This window comes from Haliotis rubra, unplaced genomic scaffold (genome assembly GCF_003918875.1).
Source record: "Haliotis rubra isolate DU_JTF1 unplaced genomic scaffold, ASM391887v1 Scf1919, whole genome shotgun sequence".
In the NCBI taxonomy this organism is placed as follows: Eukaryota; Metazoa; Mollusca; class Gastropoda; order Lepetellida; family Haliotidae; genus Haliotis; species Haliotis rubra.
The window spans coordinates 62,873-83,841 of NW_025765913.1; the positions used below are offsets into that span (position 1 = coordinate 62,873).

At 46.8% G+C, this 20,969-nt stretch overlaps 1 protein-coding gene across 1 annotated transcript in view; it reads right to left on the bottom strand.

Annotated features, from left to right (window-relative positions):
- Positions 1-14,849, bottom strand: part of LOC124274547 (mucin-5AC-like) — a 36,561-nt gene extending 21,712 nt beyond the window's left edge. Inside the window, exons 1-11 of the mRNA XM_046709910.1 lie at positions 14,670-14,849; positions 14,367-14,486; positions 8,782-8,975; positions 6,944-7,088; positions 6,317-6,399; positions 5,283-5,500; positions 3,816-5,183; positions 3,563-3,704; positions 2,969-3,405; positions 2,405-2,552; positions 1,710-2,128 (exon numbers count right to left, since the gene is read on the bottom strand). Coding sequence (XP_046565866.1) covers positions 1,710-2,128; positions 2,405-2,552; positions 2,969-3,405; positions 3,563-3,704; positions 3,816-5,183; positions 5,283-5,500; positions 6,317-6,399; positions 6,944-7,088; positions 8,782-8,975; positions 14,367-14,486; positions 14,670-14,849 — 3,454 coding nt within the window. The remainder of the gene's footprint in view (positions 1-1,709; positions 2,129-2,404; positions 2,553-2,968; positions 3,406-3,562; positions 3,705-3,815; positions 5,184-5,282; positions 5,501-6,316; positions 6,400-6,943; positions 7,089-8,781; positions 8,976-14,366; positions 14,487-14,669) is intronic.
- Between the last annotated feature and the right edge of the window lie 6,120 nt (positions 14,850-20,969).

Sequence of the window (20,969 nt, forward strand, 5' to 3'; positions counted from 1 at the left end):
GGATGGAAGAATTGGCACAGGAGGATTGAACATCATAGTGTTGTAATTTGTAGAACGTACAACATATCCTAACTTACTGAGGAAGGATTGGACAATAGTGTGTTGACACCATATGTAGGTCCTACAACATATCCTAAACTTACTTAGGAAGGATTGAACATTAGTGTGTTGTATTTTGTAGAACGTACAACATATCCTAACTTACTGAGGAAGGATTGAACAATAGTGTGTTGACACCATATGTAGGACCTACAACATATCCTAAACTTACTGAGGAAGGATTAAACATTAGTGTGTTGTATTTTGTAGAACGTACAACATATCCTAACTTACTGGGGAAGGATTGAACAATAGTGTGTTGACACGATATGTGGGACCTACAACATATCCTAAACTTACTGAGGAAGGTTGAACATTAGTGTGTTCACACTATGTGTAGAACGTAATACATATCATAACTTGAGTGTGTTGTTATCTTATGTAGAACATACAACTTACTGAGGAAGGGTCCTTGTGTAGATTGTCCAAAGGGAGGAGAGGCTGTAGGAACGCCAGGAATGGCTGTTGGTGGCTTGGGCTGTGGTGGTGTGCAACCAAGGATATTGAAACGCATGGCAATACCGTCCTTTGACCACTCCATTGGCACGATGCGGACATACTGTGCAGTGATGTCACGGTTGAACAGGTTCCTAATTGGTGTGTTTTTATCCATATTTCCCTCGAAGACGGCAGGTGTTGACTCTCCAGGGATAATTGTGTATGGGGAAAAGTCTTGTCCGTTAAATCCATAGAAGACGCTGTATTTCGTTACCCATTTAGGAGCTTCGGGGCTACCTTGTGTCATCACACCAGAGATGAGAGTTGGCTTCAGGAAGTCCACTTGGATCCACTGTTTGTCAGTTGATCTAAAAGACAGAGACGAAATGGTAATAAAATCACATGCTTAAACAAACAGATGTAATCAAGGAATATCGTCCATGGATAATTTATTGATGAAGAATAAATAGGGAAGAAACATCTGATTGAGTGATTAATTAAATAATCTAATTAAACAAAGATCAATTGATCATATGATTACAGTGTACTCACGATGGGCTCCATGCTCCATTTGTGTATAAACGCCCTGCTGCTGCAGAATGTTTGGCATCAATAGAGGATGAAGATGTGAGCTGGCTGTTGCTGACAAAGTAGGAGTTCTCGATACCCATTGGGATGAGACACACTGAAAATAATATTTGCATTTGTATATATTTGGAATGTAGTGAGAGCCAAAAGTAAATGTCAAACGTGAACGACAGAGCTAATTCAATTTGAAATATGTGCCGAAACAAATTGCACATGGTCGTGAAAAGACGGTGAAAATTAACGGTTCAATAAAAATTAGCAATGATACTCAGTCTTCTATTAAAGGGTAAGCATCTGACGCCAGGAAGCATATGTCACTCACGCTAGTAACACAAGTTACACCGTTTGAGGTCTTCATAAGACATTAAAATGAAGCTCTCAGATCTTTGTCCCATACTAATGATAAGAAGGACTTTACAACAACCTACCAGATGGAGTGGTGAGTTCCGGGACTGGGCTGGCTGTTGGTTGACCACTCTGTCCAGCGCTAGGGCTAGCTGTTGGTTGACCACTCTGTTCAGCGCTAGGGCTAGCTGTTGGCTGACCACTTTGTCCAGCGCTTGGGCTGGCTGTTGGGCCTTGACCAGCACTTGGGCTGGCTGTGGGTACACCGCTCTTTCCGCCGACTGGAGGACTAGCTGTGGGAGCTCCTGCTGTTGTTGGTATCAGGGGATTAGTTGGGGATGGATTGCAACCGAGGATGTTGAATCTGAGGGATGTTTCTCCGTTAGACGTCAATGGAACAATACGGACGAAACGTGCAGTGATATCTCTGTTGAAAAGGACAGGAACTGGTGTTTTGGAGTCAGAGCTGCCATTGAACACCTTGACGGGCTTGCCCGCAGTGTCAGTGTAGTCAGTGAAGGTTTTGCCATCGAAGCTGTAACTGACGGTGTAGGTCTCAACCCAGCTGTTGTCCTTTCCGGATCCCTGGGTTATTACACCCGAGACAGTCTTGGGCTCTAGGAAATCTACCTGAATCCAGGGTGTTTTATCTGTGGGTCTGTAACCAGAAATAATCAAGCTTGAATTTGTCAGTTGCTATCGTCAGGAAATACATTCATGCATAAATTGCTGATTTACTGTTAAAGAATCATATTTATACTCTACAATATAAAACACATTTCTATTCAGCTAAGACTCTCTACATTAATATCGTGAAAACGAGCACTGCTTTCAATATTTTATTTTGCTTTTACAAAATATGAACACCAATGTGCATTGCGTGACCTTGTTTGTATAGACCATCAACAACAAAACATAAAATGTAATGACTTACGCGGGGACCCATGACCCAGCAAACTCGTCCGTTCCTTGGTTGATTCGTGCATAGATTGAACCATGTGCCTTGTCCTTCTCCGATGAAGCAGTCAACTGACTTTCGCCAACAATCCTGTAGTTTTCCACTCCCATGGGAATAGTGCAGACTGGAAAACATCAATACTGTTATTTGAAACGAAGGTAGAGGCACAACTGATTGAACTGTAAAACTATTCTGCTAAGATTATATTAGATCGTCAGGAATACAGTACCATTTGTGTGACATTGTGGTTTACCTTCATAAGTGATACCGTGGCATTCAACATTCCAGATGACAAAGCACTGATTTGTATTGATTTGTGAACTTCAAGTTAACTTTAACATACAGTTGTTAAGTACATAGCATTTCTTTGCTGTTTGCAACCTAGTTCTTTTACCAACTGATTCTCGGTTAACGTTTTAGCTAATCATCTGTTAAAATGGCATGTTTTAAATATCTGTACGTTTGAAGCAACATGTGTTAGGGCAAAAATAATAATATGATGTTGGTGATGTACAAATTTCATCGGTTTGTGACACTCACCTGGTTCAAGCGTTGACACTGGTGATGGCTCTGGCATGGTAACTCCAGTTGTCATTGTGAACCCAGGGGCAACTGAAGGCTTGGCAGTAGGTGTCAGTGTGGGTTGGACACTTGGCTTGTAGCAGCCCAGCAAGTTGAAACGCATTCCAATTCCAGCTGGAGACCAGGCGAAGGGGGTGATCTTGATGTACTGAACAGTCACCTGCTCGGGGAAGATGTTCTTCATGACGGTGTTCCTGTCGCTGTTCCCAGTGAAGATCATGCTCTTTCCTGTTGCTGAGTCTTTGATAGGAGTAAAGGTGAAGCCGTCTGTACTGTAGGACACGATGAATTGTGTAACCCATTTGTCACTGATGGAGCTTCCTTGGGTCAAGATACCATTAAGGACCTGTGGCTTCAGGAAATTCACCATGATCCACTGGTCACCGTTGTTGACTCTGTTCAAATGAAAATCATCCAGTATGTAAACTTCTCTCACGATAAAGCTCATTTCAAAGGCTATATTGAATAAAATCCAATTGTGTTTGATTACAACGAACCAAATTATATCTAACACTGAGTATCCAATATTTTGGAACTGCAATATCTACTTACTTGGGTGACCAGGCTCCGAATTCATTGAAGAGACGTCCGGCAGGAGCATTGAATCTGTTGCCACTAAATCCTGAGGATGTGAGCTGAGAGTCCTTGACAATTAAAACGTTGTCTAATCCCATTGGCTGGCTGCACAGGACACCTGTGAATGGACCATATGTCAGTAATATTCCAAACTAAATAAATATCACATGATTTTGAAATTTGAATTTGAGTTTGAATATTTTCTTTTGAGTAGATATAAGATACATACCGGACGACACTCCTGGTGGAACAGCAGTTGGACTTCCGGAGACGCCTGGTGGAACGGCAGTTGGACTTCCAGAAACGCCTGGTGGAACGGCAGTTGGACCTCCGGAGACGCCTGGTGGAACAGCAGTTGGACTTCCAGAGACACCTTGTGGAACGGCAGTTGGACTTCCGGAAACGCCTGGTGGAACGGCAGTTGGACTTCCGGAAACGCCTGGTGGAACGGCAGTTGGACTTCCGGAAACGCCTGGTGGAACGGCAGTTGGACTTCCGGAAACACCTGGTGGAACGGCAGTTGGGCTACCAGAGACGCCTGGTGGAACAGCAGTTGGACCTCCGGAGACGCCTGGTGGAACGGCAGTTGGACTTCCGGAAACGCCTGGTGGAACGGCAGTGGGACTTCCGGAAACGCCTGGTGGAACGGCAGTTGGACTTCCGGAGACGCCTGATGGAACGGCAGTTGGACTTCCGGAGACACCTGGTGGAACGGCAGTTGGGCTACCAGAGACGCCTGGTGGTAGAGCAGTTGGAGATCTGGAGACACCGGGTGGAACGGCAGTTGGACTTCCAGAGACGCCTGGTGGTACAGCAGTTGGACTTCCGGAGACACCTGGTGGTACAGCAGTTGGAGATCCGGAGACGCCTGGTGGAACGGCAGTTGGGCTACCAGAGACGCCTGGTGGTACAGCAGTTGGACTTCCGGAGACACCGGGTGGAACGGCAGTTGGGCTTCTCGAAATCCCAGTCTTTGGAGTTGGAATTCCAGAGATTCCAGCCTTGGGTGAAGGGGTTGGGCTACCAGAGACACCGGCTGGAACGGCAGTTGGACCTCCGGAGACACCTGGTGGGATGGCAGTTGGACTTCCAGAGACACCTGGTGGAACGGCAGTTGGACTTCCAGAGACACCTGGTGGAACGGCAGTTGGACTTCCAGAGACACCTGGTGGAACGGCAGTTGGACTTCCAGAGACGCCTGGTGGAACGGCAGTTGGACCTCCGGAGACACCTGGTGGGATGGCAGTTGGACTTCCAGAGACACCTGGTGGAACGGCAGTTGGACTTCCGGAGACACCTGGTGGAACGGTAGTTGGACTTCCAGAGACACCTGGTGGAACGGCAGTTGGACTTCCAGAGACACCTGGTGGAACGGCAGTTGGACTTCCAGAGACACCGGGTGGAACGGCAGTGGGACTACCAGAGACACCTGGTGGAACGGCAGTTGGACTTCCAGAGACACCTGGTGGAACGGCAGTTGGACTTCCGGAGACACCGGGTGGAACGGCAGTTGGACTTCCGGAAACGCCTGGTGGAACGGCAGTTGGACTTCCGGTGACGCCTGGTGGGGCAATAGTGGCTGGTCCACTTGTAAGCCCTGAACATGATAGAACATCAAAACGGAGAGCAATCATGACATTCCATTCCTGAGGATGGATTCGAACATATCTGGCAATTATTTCTCTGTCAAACAAACCTCTGACCTGAGTATTTCTGTCGGAATTGCCAGTGAACACAACTGTAGCTGTTTCCCCACTCCTAGTGTAAGGAGTAAAGTCAATGCCATCTATACTGGTAAGAACAGTGTATTTGGTGACCCAGTGATCCATGGATGGTCGACCCTGTGTTACTACTCCAGTAATGAACTCGGGATGTTTGAGGTCTACCTGGATCCACTGCTCTTTGTCGTTCATTCTGAAACGTAGGATGAAGAACATCAGACTCTTTTATTGAGATTAAGCAATCACCCAGGAAGTGGTAGCTGCGGTGCTAACATTCGTGAATCGAAGATTTCGCTGAAATGCCGAATCGAATCCATCCTCGAAATGATGACCTTTCATTTTGATATTATCATGTTCAGGAGCTTTAGCCAGCCGCCCACCGAACGTCACCAGGCGTTTCCAGGCTGCTGCGTCCACCCGGTGATATGAAATCAACACCACCAGTGTCTCTGTCAACTTCTTCACCGGTGATGCTCTGAAACAGTCACTATGAATTCACCCGGCGTCTCGGCATTCACCGAGTGGTAATGCCGTTCCCGCCGATACCAATCTGACTACCGTTCACCGGAATGTCGGCGAAATCAACTGCTCGTATCTCCGGAGATCAACTGCCGTTCCGCAGGCGTCTTTCAGTCAACTACCACCGAACCAATCGGCTGCACCGGTATCTGGTCAACACCAATTGTCTGAAGTCAACTGAATCACTTTGCGTTCCCGACGGCAACACTAACTTGGGCGTCTGGAATTCAACCGAACTACGAGGATGGAAACTGGCTGGATTCACCCGATGATATCCCTTCTGACAACCCAACTGCGTTCACCAGTGATATCCCGCTTTTCGGAGTGTCTCCGGCGCTACCGAGCTCTTCTGGAGTCCCCGCCCGTGTAACGTCTCACCGCCGAATGATGTCCGGAAATCACTGCCGTTCTCGAACGTCGGGCGTTCCCTGCTGCTACCCGCCGGTTTCGAGTACGTTCGCATTCTTCGGTCCCGACTGCTGAATTTCACCGAGCGTCTGACGGCTGCTGCCTGGTGTTTTCGGGATCAACCGGTGGACTCCGGTCAACGCGTTCGGTGTTTCCGATCCATTCCTGGAGTACCGTTCCACAGGTGATATGAGTCAACTGTTCCGCTGAACGTTCGGTGACTGCCGCACCACCAGTGGTCGACTTTGCTGCCCGCCTCGGCTAACGTTCCTGAATAGTCCGGCCATGTATCGCCGCTCTGCTCGAAAATGTTCGAGTGATTCAGACGTCATCATTGTTGGTTTGGTGTGCGACATGATCCGTTCACCGAATTCTGTGCGGCTGGCTGAACGGCGTTTTATTGATATCGGCACATCCTCGGTTTTAATTGACGACATTTTCTTCGGTTCAATATTGGTTACTCGTCGTTGGTGTTTGGTTAAGTTGTCGAAACGCAGTGGTTTTTATTCAGTAGCGGCCTTTAATCAGTGGTTACGTACGGATGTTTTCGTTGTTGAGGACGGCGACCGGTCGGTGTCCTGTTACGGGTCACTTGATGACGTTTGAAGCTCCATCGACGTTTCGAACTAGATGATCACGGTACCGAACGACTGCATGCTCTATCAACGGCAACGAGGAAGGCATGATGTTGTTATGAAAGAATCTTCACCGTGCGGATAACGCTGCTGATCTCGGCTGGTGGAATGAAACTGCTGAACTTACTGTCCCGCTTTGTTTTACTGCCAGGCCGGTTGCCCTGGTTGGCTTCGAGTTGCAGTACATCGCCAGTGTCGGCAGCGAACCGGAGTGGTGATCTGAAACCGATGAATTTTAACCATCTCAACGTCATATTATTTTGCTTAACACAGCTGCTTTCAAACGGCTACAGTATTTAAAACATGCCGTTTCTTTGATGATCAACTAAACATTAACCGGGAGTAAAGAACAGGTTACGAAACGGCTTTTAACTATTGCTGGCATCGTTAAAGTTAACGGATTCTAAATCAACCAAATCGGTCTTGATATCATCTGGAAATCGACCAATGCTACAGTATCGCCAGCGAAGGTAAACCTGTCGCAAATATTTCTTGATCCCTGACGATCTAATATATTCTTGGCGAACCTATTCCAGTTCAATCGGTGTGCCTCTACCTTCGTTTCAAATCAACAGTATTGTTTTCCAGTCTTTCGGAAGGATTGTTGACGAAATCGGTTACTAGGAAGAACTGGGCATCAGTTCAATCTTTCGCAATCAACTGGAGGGCTGCCGAAGATCTATAAGGCTCGTACGTTATGTTTTGTTATTGACCGATCTATACAATTTCGAAGATACGCAATATACGATGATGTTCGCTATTTTGTAAAGAAACTGAAATATATTGGCGGTCTTCTGCGACAATAATGAGTCTTAACTGAAGATAATGATTTTTGCTGTTGGCCGGAAGTATAAATATGATGGCAACAGTAGCGGTATACGTAGTCTTCCTGACGACAAAATTCAACTTGTGCCCTGATTTTATGCGAATAAACGCCACAGTTCGAACAGACTCTGGAAGCCAGATGTCCGAAGGACAACGGCACGGGTTGAACCTACGCCGTCGGTTACGTATTCATGACTTCCTGCGCGGTTTTAGCCATTCAAAATATTCAATGTTTCGACTCAAAATACAAAGTCTGCGCATTTCATCGACTTCGAATTCAACATCTCATCGCAACGGCAAAGAATTCCACGGCAATCTCCTAAACGTGACATACAACCGGCGAATACGGTCAAACGGCTGTATTAACTGAACAAAATGATAAATTAACAGCAGCCCTGGCGTGACTTAATGATCGGCTGAAGTGTTGTGGCTTCACCACTTCCATCTGTCGGTGTAAAGTCCTGTATCATGGTATCAGGGACAGATCTGAGCTTCATTTAATGATAATGGAGATCGAACTGTCGCTCTTACTATCGAGACTTGTTCTGCCGAACTGATTGACGTTGTTCGCCGTCTCTGTGCAATTTGTTTAAACGCGATTGAACTGCACGACTTCGCCGTTCAAATATATACGGAAATCAAAATATTATTTCGGTGATGATATCAATGATTGTCGAAAACTCTAACATTCGGCTTCATCTCTATTGATGTAGGCATTCTTTAACGGCAATACAAATGAACGTGAGCTTACATCGTCCGCTGTATGATCAGTCCGATCTTTGTTTATTAGATTATTTATTAATCTTTCAATCGAATTCCCTATTCCCGACAACTTCGTCATCTTCGTTACATCGTTTCGGGCGGCATCGTGATTACCCATTACCATTTCGTCTATTTAGATCGACAGCAGTGGTCCAATGAACTTTCTGAAACCAACTACTGGTCGACGATGAACGGGTAACCTAAATGGTGACAATAGTTTAACGGTTCGAATTTCCCCGCCACGCAGCCTCCTGGTAAGACCTGTTAAACATCTGCGCAGCCCGGCTGGAACGGTCAGACATTCGTGTGCGTTCAACTCAATCACTGATTTTCTTTAACCATTCTGGCGTTCCGGCTCTTGCGGTTGTCTGGTTTCCCTTTCTCTGTCAGCGGAGCAACAACGCACTCAGCCATGATGGCACCAGTAGTTCGATATTGTTTTGCTGTCGGCCTTTCTCGGCTGAAGTTTGGGGCCATGTTGGTCGCGTCGTCGGCACACTGGTATGGTGCTTTCCCCGGCTGAAACCGGGATGGCGTACGTTCTGCAAAATACAGCTTTGCACTTATTTTCGCCGGCTGGTTGGGATGTGAGCACTCCACGCTGCTGACACATGATGTTCGGCTGAAGTGGAATTATGAATTTGCTGCGTTCTACAAGCCGGCACATAATGTTGTCTTTAAGTAAGTTTGCGTGGCGAGACACATATACGCTATTGTCAATCGCTTTCCTCGGCTGGTAGAGATATGTTGGCCCGCGTTCTACAAACGACGCTATGATAATCTCATCTTCCGTCACTACGATAGCCCGGCAGGTGATGTATCTGATTCTTCGAAACGTGGGCTGGTAATATAAATTGATGACGGCCAGCTGACTGGCTTCGCTTCAATGACGGCACTGGCTAACTGTATGACGAATGATACCGATACTGGTGCGTCTCGTAGCTGGTCTTCGAGACGTGTTTGACGCGAGCGTACTTTTCAATGCGGTCGGCAGCTCCGGCGGGCTCGATGAACTAGAGGGGCGGCACGATCGACACCCTATGGCGTCTTCCCAGCATGCGCGGTTTGGATCGAGCCGATGAATGACGTGAAGCAATCCGGAGTTCAACGTCCCGATGCCAACTTTCTGCTACATAATCATGCCAACAATATTCCAACGGCTTTCTTGGAATAAATTTTGTTTTTACCGCCATCCTGCATCACCGTATTGCTGGGTCAACTCCACCCCGGGCGCACCAATGGCGATACGATAGACTATTCTCGGAGACATGACAAACGTGAATCGTGACACCAGGCGTCATGGAATGCTGTTTATTACGAGCAAAATACCGTTGCGACGCCGAACGAAACCGAGTCGGGTCGCTTGTCTTGGCCAGCAGAACACGGGTCGAAAACCGGTTTATGAAATAAGGATATTTCTGAAACGACAGCGGCAGTCAGTTCAAGCGCCACGCTGACAACAAATGATTCGGGCTGACCCTGACGCTGTCGTCGCCGGTAATGTTGAACTCATTCTGGCGGCGTTGAAGTTGTTTAGGATTTTATTCTCGTTTTGGTATTGATGATATGCCCGTTAACGGCCCAGCTTGTAATAATCGGCTATCTGTCGTATGGACTACGTCCTTTGAACTGCGTGATCATGCTGCGTATCCGGAGTATCGCTGAAACGGATCAACAGGCCCGTTACTGCTCCGAATGCACGGCACTACTTGTTTCTAACGGTGTAGCCTGTTCGGTATTGGTGACGAGGAAGACACTCGTATTACTGCTCAATGTTCTGGGCGAAGATAATAAAGCTGTCGGTGATTGAAACGCGGCTTTCGACCAGTATTGACGTATTTCTTTCAAACCAACTCTCCTGCAGCACGGCTGTACGCCAGTGTCTTGTTTACAGATGATTCAGTAACCGGTATTAATGGGCAAATGTTTTCTGTCATTAACTTTAATGGCGACATATTTTCTTTCCGACCGGTTCGTTTTCGGCGACGAACGTCGTGAAACCGCAGATCTTTACTGGGTAACGGTCTGTTCAGAGTTTTCGCGAATTCGCCTGTATTTGTCATTGACTTCGCGTTTTATGTTTATAATGCTGTACGTCGTTGACGGCTGTATGGTATGTTGAATATATCGTCGTCCTTTCACGAAGGTCATCGCTTGCATTTATCGTTGGGTTGGAGACCGAACAACGCATGAACGCACCGGCTGGCCTCAGGACAGGTTCGCTTCTGCCACCCGATGGATCAGCCGGGACAAAACGGTGGTGGAAGATTTGTCACCTGGTGCAGAAGCTACAATACTGCTGGAAACTTCGCAGATCGCGTAACGTCGATGATGACCAGTATTATAGTGTTGATATTACTGGTGGCTGGATCCACTTGCTGATATTCGGTAACGCTGCGCTACTGCTTTCGAATTTAACCAGTCCCGGAAATTGAAGTGCATAAACCGATCACCGGAGGCCGGAAGATGACCGCCAACCGGCCCCGGAGATGGAGAATGTGCGCCAACAACGGTGGTGACCGAACAATGGCTAACATCGAAGTCGGGAATTAGCGGTACACCAAAGGAACGGAAGACGACCGCGGCAATGGAGGAAGCGACGCCAACTGCCGGCCTGTTTCTTGCGCGAAATATCAAATGGGCAATAACAGCCCTGGCTGAACGTGACTTCGTACGGAAGCCAATATTCCGGTATTGTGGCACGGAGAAGCTTTGCCAGATAAATGTCGTCGATGACATGGAAGTGTTCGGCGGCGATTTTAACGTATGGTCGTGATGTACTGATGGTAATATACTGCGAACGGAACAATCAGCGACGAGGACTGTCAACACCAACAATGTTTACCGTCAATCTTTCGACGACCGCCGCCCTTCCTGCTGATCTTTCGGATCGGCGAGATCACTTAATGTTTGATTATGATCGATGACGGCGAAAATTCTGGGAATACCTTCTAAAGGTGATAGTCTGTTTTGTGGTATCTTGCTGATGTGCGCCAACTTCGCGAACGGCAGATACGGCGCTGATACCGGGATGATCGATAAATGGCTTTATTCAACGAACAAAGGTGATAACAACCAGCCGATGCGGACAGAGATGTTCGTAACAATAACGATCAACAGCCGGCTGGTAACTTAACAGCTACCAGTGTCCTGAACGTTGACAGTCAACGATCGTGTCTGTCGTCTTCGTTCAAACCAAAACTGAACAATGAAGATTTGCTCGGGAAAATGGACCATGAATTATGACTTCCTGATGATTGTCGGTGCTGGCGGAAGACGATTACCAAACTTCGTAAACTGGAAGACTGACGATTCGACACTGCGGCTGGTGCCGATCCGACTACAGGTCGCCGCTGACGGTGTTATTGATTTGGTATGAACGTATCAATTGGATGTCGGTTACGCACAATGATGGAACAAAATGAGTTCGCATCAGGGGCGCTTCGATTTCGATAATGGCGATATCGTCATGCCTGAATCTCGTCTTGCTGCCAACTGGCTGTGCTATTGATTTCTCCATCGATCGTAAATAACTTTAAAATCTCGACCTGATATCTCCATTCGTTTGCGGGTATCGTCAATCTGCTGAAATCTGATCGATCACTGACGCCAGGCAACGTATTGATGACCGTATTTCCAGCTAAAGGTGTTATTATTAAGGCTGATAACGGCTCGGCTGATATACTGGTCAACACCATTTGCACCGGTTTCGATAATGTTGTTCCATCCGGTCATCGGAACTGGCAACATGAAGCGAACGGACGAAAATCGCTTTGGTATCTGGCACCACAATGTCGAACCGACTGAAGTCATATTGATGAACAATGTTGATGTAACGAACGACTTCGTCTTCCAAGGTGTTACGACTATGGTTAAGGGGACTACTTCTGCGGGTATGTAGTGCAATGAAGTGACGACGTTTCATTTCTTCGTGCGGTCATTTTTGATGGAGACCGCTATGATGACCGAACGATACCTTTATTAAATGAACTGAGGTAAATGTTGTTATAGAGCTTGTTTCGCATTCGGGCAACTTCTGGTCGTGCTTTCCCGTGCGCCAATTGCGAATGGCCATCGTCCATTTCGGTTATTAACGGCATATTTTAGCGTTATGTTGATTATTCACGACTAACGGTCAACCCTTGCGATCCTATCGATGAAACCGCGGGTTGTTGGCGTCTACGCAGGCTTTCGTCTGGTAACCGACCATCGGAGGCTGTTTCGCTATATATCGAGCGTATTGACGGCTAAACGCAGATAGTGGTGACTGATTCGTCATCGCGGTATTGAAAACGCAGATCCTTTGATGCGATATTTCGTCGTTGATGCGCAACTGATTGACACAATGCATCGTTGATTATCTTCGACCGGTTGATGATACGTGCTGGTACTGGTGCGGAACACAAACGGACGAAATCGCTGATCTGGAAGTCGATAACTGGTGAATGATCTGAGGACAATGTATTGATTGACGTCGGCGATCGGGAAAATACCGGCGATATTGTCGCATGGATCGTGATGATAATCCGGATAAAGGCATGATTTGCGGTCTGTTCGATGGTTTGGTTTTGGCGAACGATGATAACAATCTGCTTCGGATCTTGTTCATAATGCGTTCGATGATATGACGATATATCGTAATGATGTTTCGTCAATGATCGAATCGAACATGATTCGTTCGCTTTGAATGAACGATTGATCGTTCGGCTAATGATAATCATCGTCGCTTCGACAAACGATGATGATGGAACGCCTGATACCTAATGACGTCTGCGATCCCCGAACTGGCAGACTGTCACTATTCTAAATATTTGCCCGATGACTTTGAAACCTCGGCGACGTGCGTGTGCAGGAATTCTGTTGCATGCAAACCCGATATTTCCACCGCCGAGTGAACTTAACGCCAGCTTATGCATGATTTTGAATAACCAACGGCTGTGTTCGCCAACGAAACAAAACAAAAGCTATGCAAAAGCAAAAATATTATTCATTGCAGTATTCGAAGTTGGTTTTAATTTTATCGAATACATGACGCGTTTTTGTGGATGGCAACTTTAACATTTTTCTGCTCTGTTATAAAGCATGTTTACCTGTTGCACTTTCGAGCAGAAGTTAACTGCACCGAGCATAAACGCCAGAGGTGACCATCACGTGATAATAGCAAATTGCGTGATGACCGAAAGATAGAAGACAAGCATAACAAATGACATTTGCTTTCATACAACATGTTCACTTTATTGTTGTAACACCGGGCGCCCGATTGTCGGCTCGGCGCTGGGTAGTCGTGGTTGATGTTGAACAACCGGCACGACTTTACGCTGAAAAACAATGGAAACCTATTTAATCTGAAGCGGCTTTCTTGAGGACGCTATCTTGAAAACACTTTCGTACCGTAGTTTTCGCTTCATTCTAGGCTTACTAGCGATGGTGTTCAGCTATTGCCACTGTTTCAACAGCGCTTGCCGTCTGCACAAAGGATGATATTCCTGGACTACAGCGGACCCAAATCTGTTCAACCAACCATTCGGCTTACGGTGATCATTGAACCGGATCGGCGCGACCGGCAAAAGCAACTGGCTTTGGCATTATGATGATGACGGCAATCCTGAAAACTTAACCAACGACTATTAACTTTCATCCGACGATAACGGCATCTCTGGGTGCCAATGAAGAAAGGTACCACTAACGAACTTCTCTACTGGCTTTTACCCTACGGCTTCAGGCTGGCGCGGACTGCGGCGACTGAAGATCGCCGCATATCGTCCAATCTGGCGTTATTACACTACAACGGTTTGGCTTTGATCGGCTTTACTACGAAATGAACAACTGTTTCGCCCCGAAGTGTTGAAGCGACTGCCCCTCCCCAAGTGAACAATGATCGGCAACTGCCAATTAACCTGATCGACCGACTTTTCGTAGCAACCGGAGTCGGCTGCCGTACAGGTCGGCAACTGTTTCACCTGCTGGTCGGCAGTTCTGATCATCTGATGTTGACGACATCGACGGTAGCACCACACCATGGGCCAGATGCTGCAATGATGAAGAAGATTTGATCGGTAACGGTATGACGAATTGGCATCTTGCGGCTGTTTGTAATGAATAACGCCGTGATTATACGGCTGAAACGAGAAGGTGACTACGAGGAAATGAGGAAGTGTTCTGCGACCGATTACGCACTACTGCAGACTTCGAAGTGTTGAAATTCGATGATACCTTCATCAAAGACGGTGCCGACGGTGATGGAGCGGTGGGCTGGGAACGGAGTGAACGGTATGAGCTGTTCGTGAAGGACGTTGGTTGGGCTGGGCGGATGGGCTGGTGGACGCGATACGCAGAATGGTGGGCGACGGTCGGTGAACAAGTCAGATAGGCGGGACAAATTCGTTCGGGCATCGTCGCGACGGAACGAACGTTGTTGCGACGAACGTGGCGGTTGGTGGACGTTGAAACGCTGGTGAAATCGGTTGAAGTGCGGCGCGAAGACATGCGGCAGCTGGAAAATGCGGGGCTATTGCGCTTTCGAAATCGGCCGAATCGACTACGGCGATTAATATGCGACAATGGTGGCGAATTGGTGGGCGTAGCGATTATGGAAACCAGGCTGACGGTAAAGGCGTTGTTGCTTAAGCGCCCGCAGCTTCAGTCAGGTGCAGGACGCGAAATGATCGTAACATCAAAGCCAACACCGGGCAGCGAACAAACCGGAACGAAGTGATCGACAACATCGAAACTTGTCGACCGGCAGTGCGGAACGGTAACTCGAAGCCCGGCTTTGATGCAGAGTCAATTAAGGACGAAGGTGATCGTAACGTGACAAACCGGCGGCGCAATGGTTCGGCAACATCAAAGACCAGCACAGGCATGAATGCCGATCCCGGGTGTCCAGCTGCCATTCGGTGACCGATCTTCCCACTGTTACATATCGTCGATCCAAAGTTTGGGCGGTGTTCAACCGGCGTCAACCGACCAGAACATGGTTTAACCGACGATTGTACGGGAAAGGCGTGTCAACTTTGCGAGACGAAATGACGACTGCCATTCGGCAGAAAGACCGATATTTCCACTGATCACCAAAGTATTAACGGACTGACCATCGATCGGTGGTTGGAATGTATATACAATAACAACTGGTGCGAGACGAAGTGATCGGCTCGGCAGCTTCGATGACCACGAGAAAACCAACGACCGACAGACCAAGAGTTTGAAAGCGGAAGTTCTTTGTGTCGAAGTACTAATTGCTAACTATTTTCTTCCAGATGCTAATATTCAGTGGCAATCCGCCTTTCTATCGCTGTTCAATAGACATTGGAATTCGCTTAATGAAAACTTTGCGTACTTCATTTTCCGGTATCTGAATCATCATTCAGTATGGTACAACGGTGCTGACTTAAACCACAACACCGGTGCTCGGCGAAACTGTTTTGTTTGTTACCGTTTCGAGACATTCAATGTACTACGCATCACGTCTTGATCTAGATGCATGAGACTGCTACTCCTTCGGTCTGCGGAAAATCCACTGCTACACTCATCCACGCTATGCGAGACCGCAAAATCTAGAGGTGATATTATCGACTGACTCTCAATATCGAACTGACGCGAATCAATGGACAAGGGCAATGGTTGAAACCGGAATATCAATGCTAATATCTCACGGTGAATATTATTACTTACTCCATCGGATGGACCTTCCAGTATGATGCGAACTCTAAATTACGCTTTTAACCTGCATCTGTCGTCTTAAAAAGCGTTTGTCTTCAACTAATTCCAGATCGATTCGCGATGTATTCATGCAATAATATTGGCTTATTCTGTTTACTTCATGTTAGTCAACACCGGAGTGCTGGAAACTGGCGTGGAACATACTCACTCGCTGAAAAGGTCGAAACAACCTTTCGGTATTTTACGCGCAAAACGACGATAACCATTTATTGGTAATGGATCGGCGAAGGATTTAACGATACTTTGTTGTGATGTAACATCATGCATGACATAACGGCAAATATAAATGTTGTAATGTTGGCACCCAAATGCGTAACGTGTCTCGCTGAATTTCAACCGGAAACTGACGGTAACTGTGGATCGTCGATTGACAATCTCGAATCTAACTTCGGTCGGGAAACGATCGCTTTCTTATCGTTGATACGGAAACGATGATGTTACTTTCTGGCGGAGACAATGGCAAGGTACTTTCATGACTGTTAAAACTGAGCCAGTCGCGGAAGAATGTTCGGCTGCTGTGGTTTCGTTGCGTCAGCAAGGATTTTTACTGATGTCGTATGATCGCCGATTGCGCGTTATCGTTTATGAACGGCTTTGATGAACGATAAGACGGATAAAGTGGAACGTGTTCGGTGAATTCGGTACGAAGTACGAACTGACCGTTGAGGAGAAGCGATGCTAAACGTATGGACGCTGCAATCTGACTGTGGTGAACATCTGATGAACGATGAAAGAAGATAAATCTTGCCGAACTGGTACTTCTACCCTGTTATCTGCTGATGCACGGCTTCTCCTCGCTTGTTGCGTGTTGCTTCATTGATACTCTTGGTCAACATATGCGACTACGGCGCTCGAGATGAACAACCTATTATTGACATCGGGCACCATGCCGGTATTAACGATATTCTTTCGTCGAGACATGTTGGGGTATATCGGTTGGGGTCGATGGTATTTGATGGGGAACGGTGAATGTTCCCACGTTGTCGACAGCTTAGCTGGAAGGGTAGATATTGTTTGGAAGGTGCTTTCGGCACATTTGGTAATGCGGATAGGTAGTGAACCGTTGATATATCATTTAACGTATCGTTATTTTATTGATTGACATTTTCCGTTGATTTTGGATTTCTGTCCGCTGACTTTGAAATGAACGGTAGATGCTGACTTTAACGAACAGCTGTTCCACGGAGGAGATGTCAAATTAACGGTTAATATTGAACAACTTCCCCATCTGCGACGAACCGAATACCACTGTGTTCTTTCTTTGAAGATGAAATGGCTTTCGTCTGAAAACAATACGTGACGCCATTAATGAAGGTTTTGATATCATCGTCAATTGTTTAAGAAAGAATCATTTCACGGAATATTTCAACAACCGGCCCGCGGAAATTGCCCAACAGGCGAATGAACTGACAGCTGGTAATTAGCCTCTTTCGGAACCAGTCGCGACTAAACGCCACATTTCATGGGACTTCCCATCATGATGCATTTGCTCTGTCGACATAACCTTTAACTGACTGGAGCACTATACCATTGTCTCTTCAATTCAAAGAAAGATGACAACGACTTTCATTTAACCGATATGAATCTCCTCTCTGCCATCGATAACAACGCCTGATTGACTTTGCTGAACAAATACATCCGGGTGATAAACTTCTATCATCGCCATTGTGCTTTCGGTGTTTCGAATTCTACTCTACGACATTTATAGCTGAATGCTACGAACGAACTGGAGACGGTACGACCGGGTTAAGCTTGTTGACGGACTGTTTCGACCATTTTCATCCGGTGTTCGGCGAACTATGAAATTGTTGTATATGTCGGTAAATCGCTAACTTTATCACTGAAGGAACGGCGGGACATTTAGTCGGAGAACGTGCTGATCTCAAAGAAGTCGGTTCAATACGACTGTTACGTATTTACACCGCCGACAATCTGCAACCGCTGCTCGACCGTTCACGTTTTCCGGCGGCGCTTTCGACGGCAGCTCCCCGGCGACAGCTGTTGCGACCCGCTGTGGATCGCTCCCTCAGGCGGCATATTTCGAACTGGGAGTCACGGATAACTGAAAACTTTACCCGAAACGAATGACGTGAAACACATAACATTGATGAAGACTTGACGGAAGGCGCCACGTATTGCATATCTGTTTGATCGCTGATCATAGGGCGGGGTTAACTCCAGTACGCGACAAAGTGTGGTGAACTGGTCGATAGCAAAGAAACTACGCCTGCGAATATTTAGTTTACGATAATGATTAAGCTGATGTCAGGACATTACTGCTGGGCGAGCTGGCCGAATGCCGGTAATCGGCTGCTTCATCAGAAGGAACTTCGGTCGTTGCCTTTCTTCACATCTGTTACGATACGGCTGTCGCGCCCGGTGTGAGCAACGAAAACCATCGTTCTCCGCCGGTGCCCTTCCTTCCGAGCCAGCGACCAACCTCATATAAAATGAAGCGTGTTCACTCCGGTGGGCCTAACAATGAACTTTGCTTGAAATGGCTGGTCTTTGTATCGACCGGTAACGGCACCACTGTTTCTAGCTGATGTTAAATGTCTAACGATGCTGAGCTTTCTTTGATGTCTGCGGGCGGCTAAAGAGAACCGCTGTTTATTCTGGGTTACGCCTGAACTTCAACTGACGACATTGACAACGGCTAAATATGCATTAAACCAGTACTTGTGCACTACTGTGTCATCTGGAGACTCGTGAATAAACCTTGATCAGTGTTTGCGGCATCAATGGCGACGATGACAATCGTGGTCATCGCTGATGTGTCGGCAACGCCAATGACATCGTACCCTGACCTGCCGCTCCCGTGGTGAATCGAAGGCTGGCTACCTGGAAACGTGCAACGCTTGTCGAGAGGTACCAGTGACAACTACGGGCGAAGACACGGCTGTCTGGCTGTTTGCGAAAGATGTTGTATTGATGCTGGCGATAACGAATGCAAACGTTCGGAAACTGGCTTGAAGGTCTAAACATTGCTGTTTGGTATGACGTACGCGAATTTCTTTATCGAAATTACGCATCCGCTGTACCTGCTGCCTGGCGATAACCTCGTCTATGGCGACTGTTGACGAGTCGAACAGTGTCCCATGCGTAGTGATATTGAAATTGTTATGATAAGCAACTTTTCTTTGAGCATAAGTCGGACGAATTGCTGGCCGGAATAAGTAACACGGTGAACGCGTCGATGGCGTAACGATGATGTTGGTTGTCTGTTCGTGTTACGAACCATATATTGCGTTAAACAGACGGCTGTCGACATTATTGTGATGTTCGCCAGACTACGACATACGCTCATTGCACCGTTGTTATGGTTGATGACTTCCGCGGCGGCTGCGCCCAGGCAACGGCGATGCCACTGCTGTTGACGACGATCAGGTACGAAATGCGTATCGGGGCCGCGCAACAATCGCTGGCACCAGTAACTGTTTGTTTGACCAATATTGTGTTCGCATTGAGCAGGCCGTCCATCCGTGTTTGAAACTGAAGGCAATTCAGAACGTTTATCACAGATTATAGATCTCGTCTTTGACCTTAAATGAACGCATTTAACGCTGTATATCCGGGGATCTCGCTGATTTTGACTGTTGAAGGCTCGTGATGTTCGACCGCCAACATCAGCTTCGGTCACGATAACCAGCTTGATTGACTTGTCTTGTTCGAGAATGAGCCATTCTGGACAAAGGATACGTGCAGTGCGGTGTGGTATGAAGACTTCCGTTGAAAGGCTGCGTACACCCGATACCGCACCGACCGGACGATAACGGAGCTGACACTCGTTGCTGACAACCGGTTGATAATGGTGAGTGTGTGGCGATGATGATGACGGTAATGACTATTGATGTTAAGGAAATGTTCAGCGGTACATCTGAATCTCATCGATTTCTACTGGCGACAAATCGTATCGTTCATTCTTCTATGCATTACAACGATACTGGCTGACTTCATGCGTCGTGTCCTGATTTCGGCACCACCAAAAGTTGGTGGTTAATGTTTGTATGTGATCAAAATGTTTGACGGCTTTCAATTATTGATCGGAAAATGTCGACAACTGTCGTGTCAGCTCTCTGTTTGGTGACGCGTCGATCGTCATTACTGGATGATGTTGATCACCTTCGTTATGCTAACAGATATTGCGGTACGGCGTGGTCGCTTCGCTTTCATTTCGATAAATGCTTTTCGGCGGTTATTATTATCAATGATATTCATTACTAAAGAAACCATGTTATTTCAACTATTAGATATGAATTTCTCTTGTTGGCGCCCGCTATTTTCCTGGTCATCTTCGATCCTTCCTCGCAAAAATGTCGTGTTCGAGACAAACTTGCTGAACATGTCGGGCGCTTTATTCTTCGCCAACCAGGTGTGCAATTCACTGCTATTACAATAAAAATTTCAGATACCCATGGCTACGACGGTATCAAAAGCGTATATATAACGTGAACTGCGTCTTTCTCTGAAATATTTACGATATGTTCGCTCAAAAATCATGAAATATTAATGAAAGAAACCGAATACTTCTTCGTGCGAGCTTTAATCTGAACATATTCAATCTTGCGCCGAACCACAGACGTTTCCGGTATGTTTGAACGAAAATAACGATCATCGCTCACTATTTAGTTGGTCGCCGGGCGAACCGGTTGAATGCAACCGATATCTGATTTGTTCGACCTGGCATCGAATCTTCAGGACTTTACGTAACCGGTCTATACGTGACGAACGTGCTGCCCGCTTTATTGATATACGATGCGATATGGTATGTATCTTGGATATGAAGAATTATTG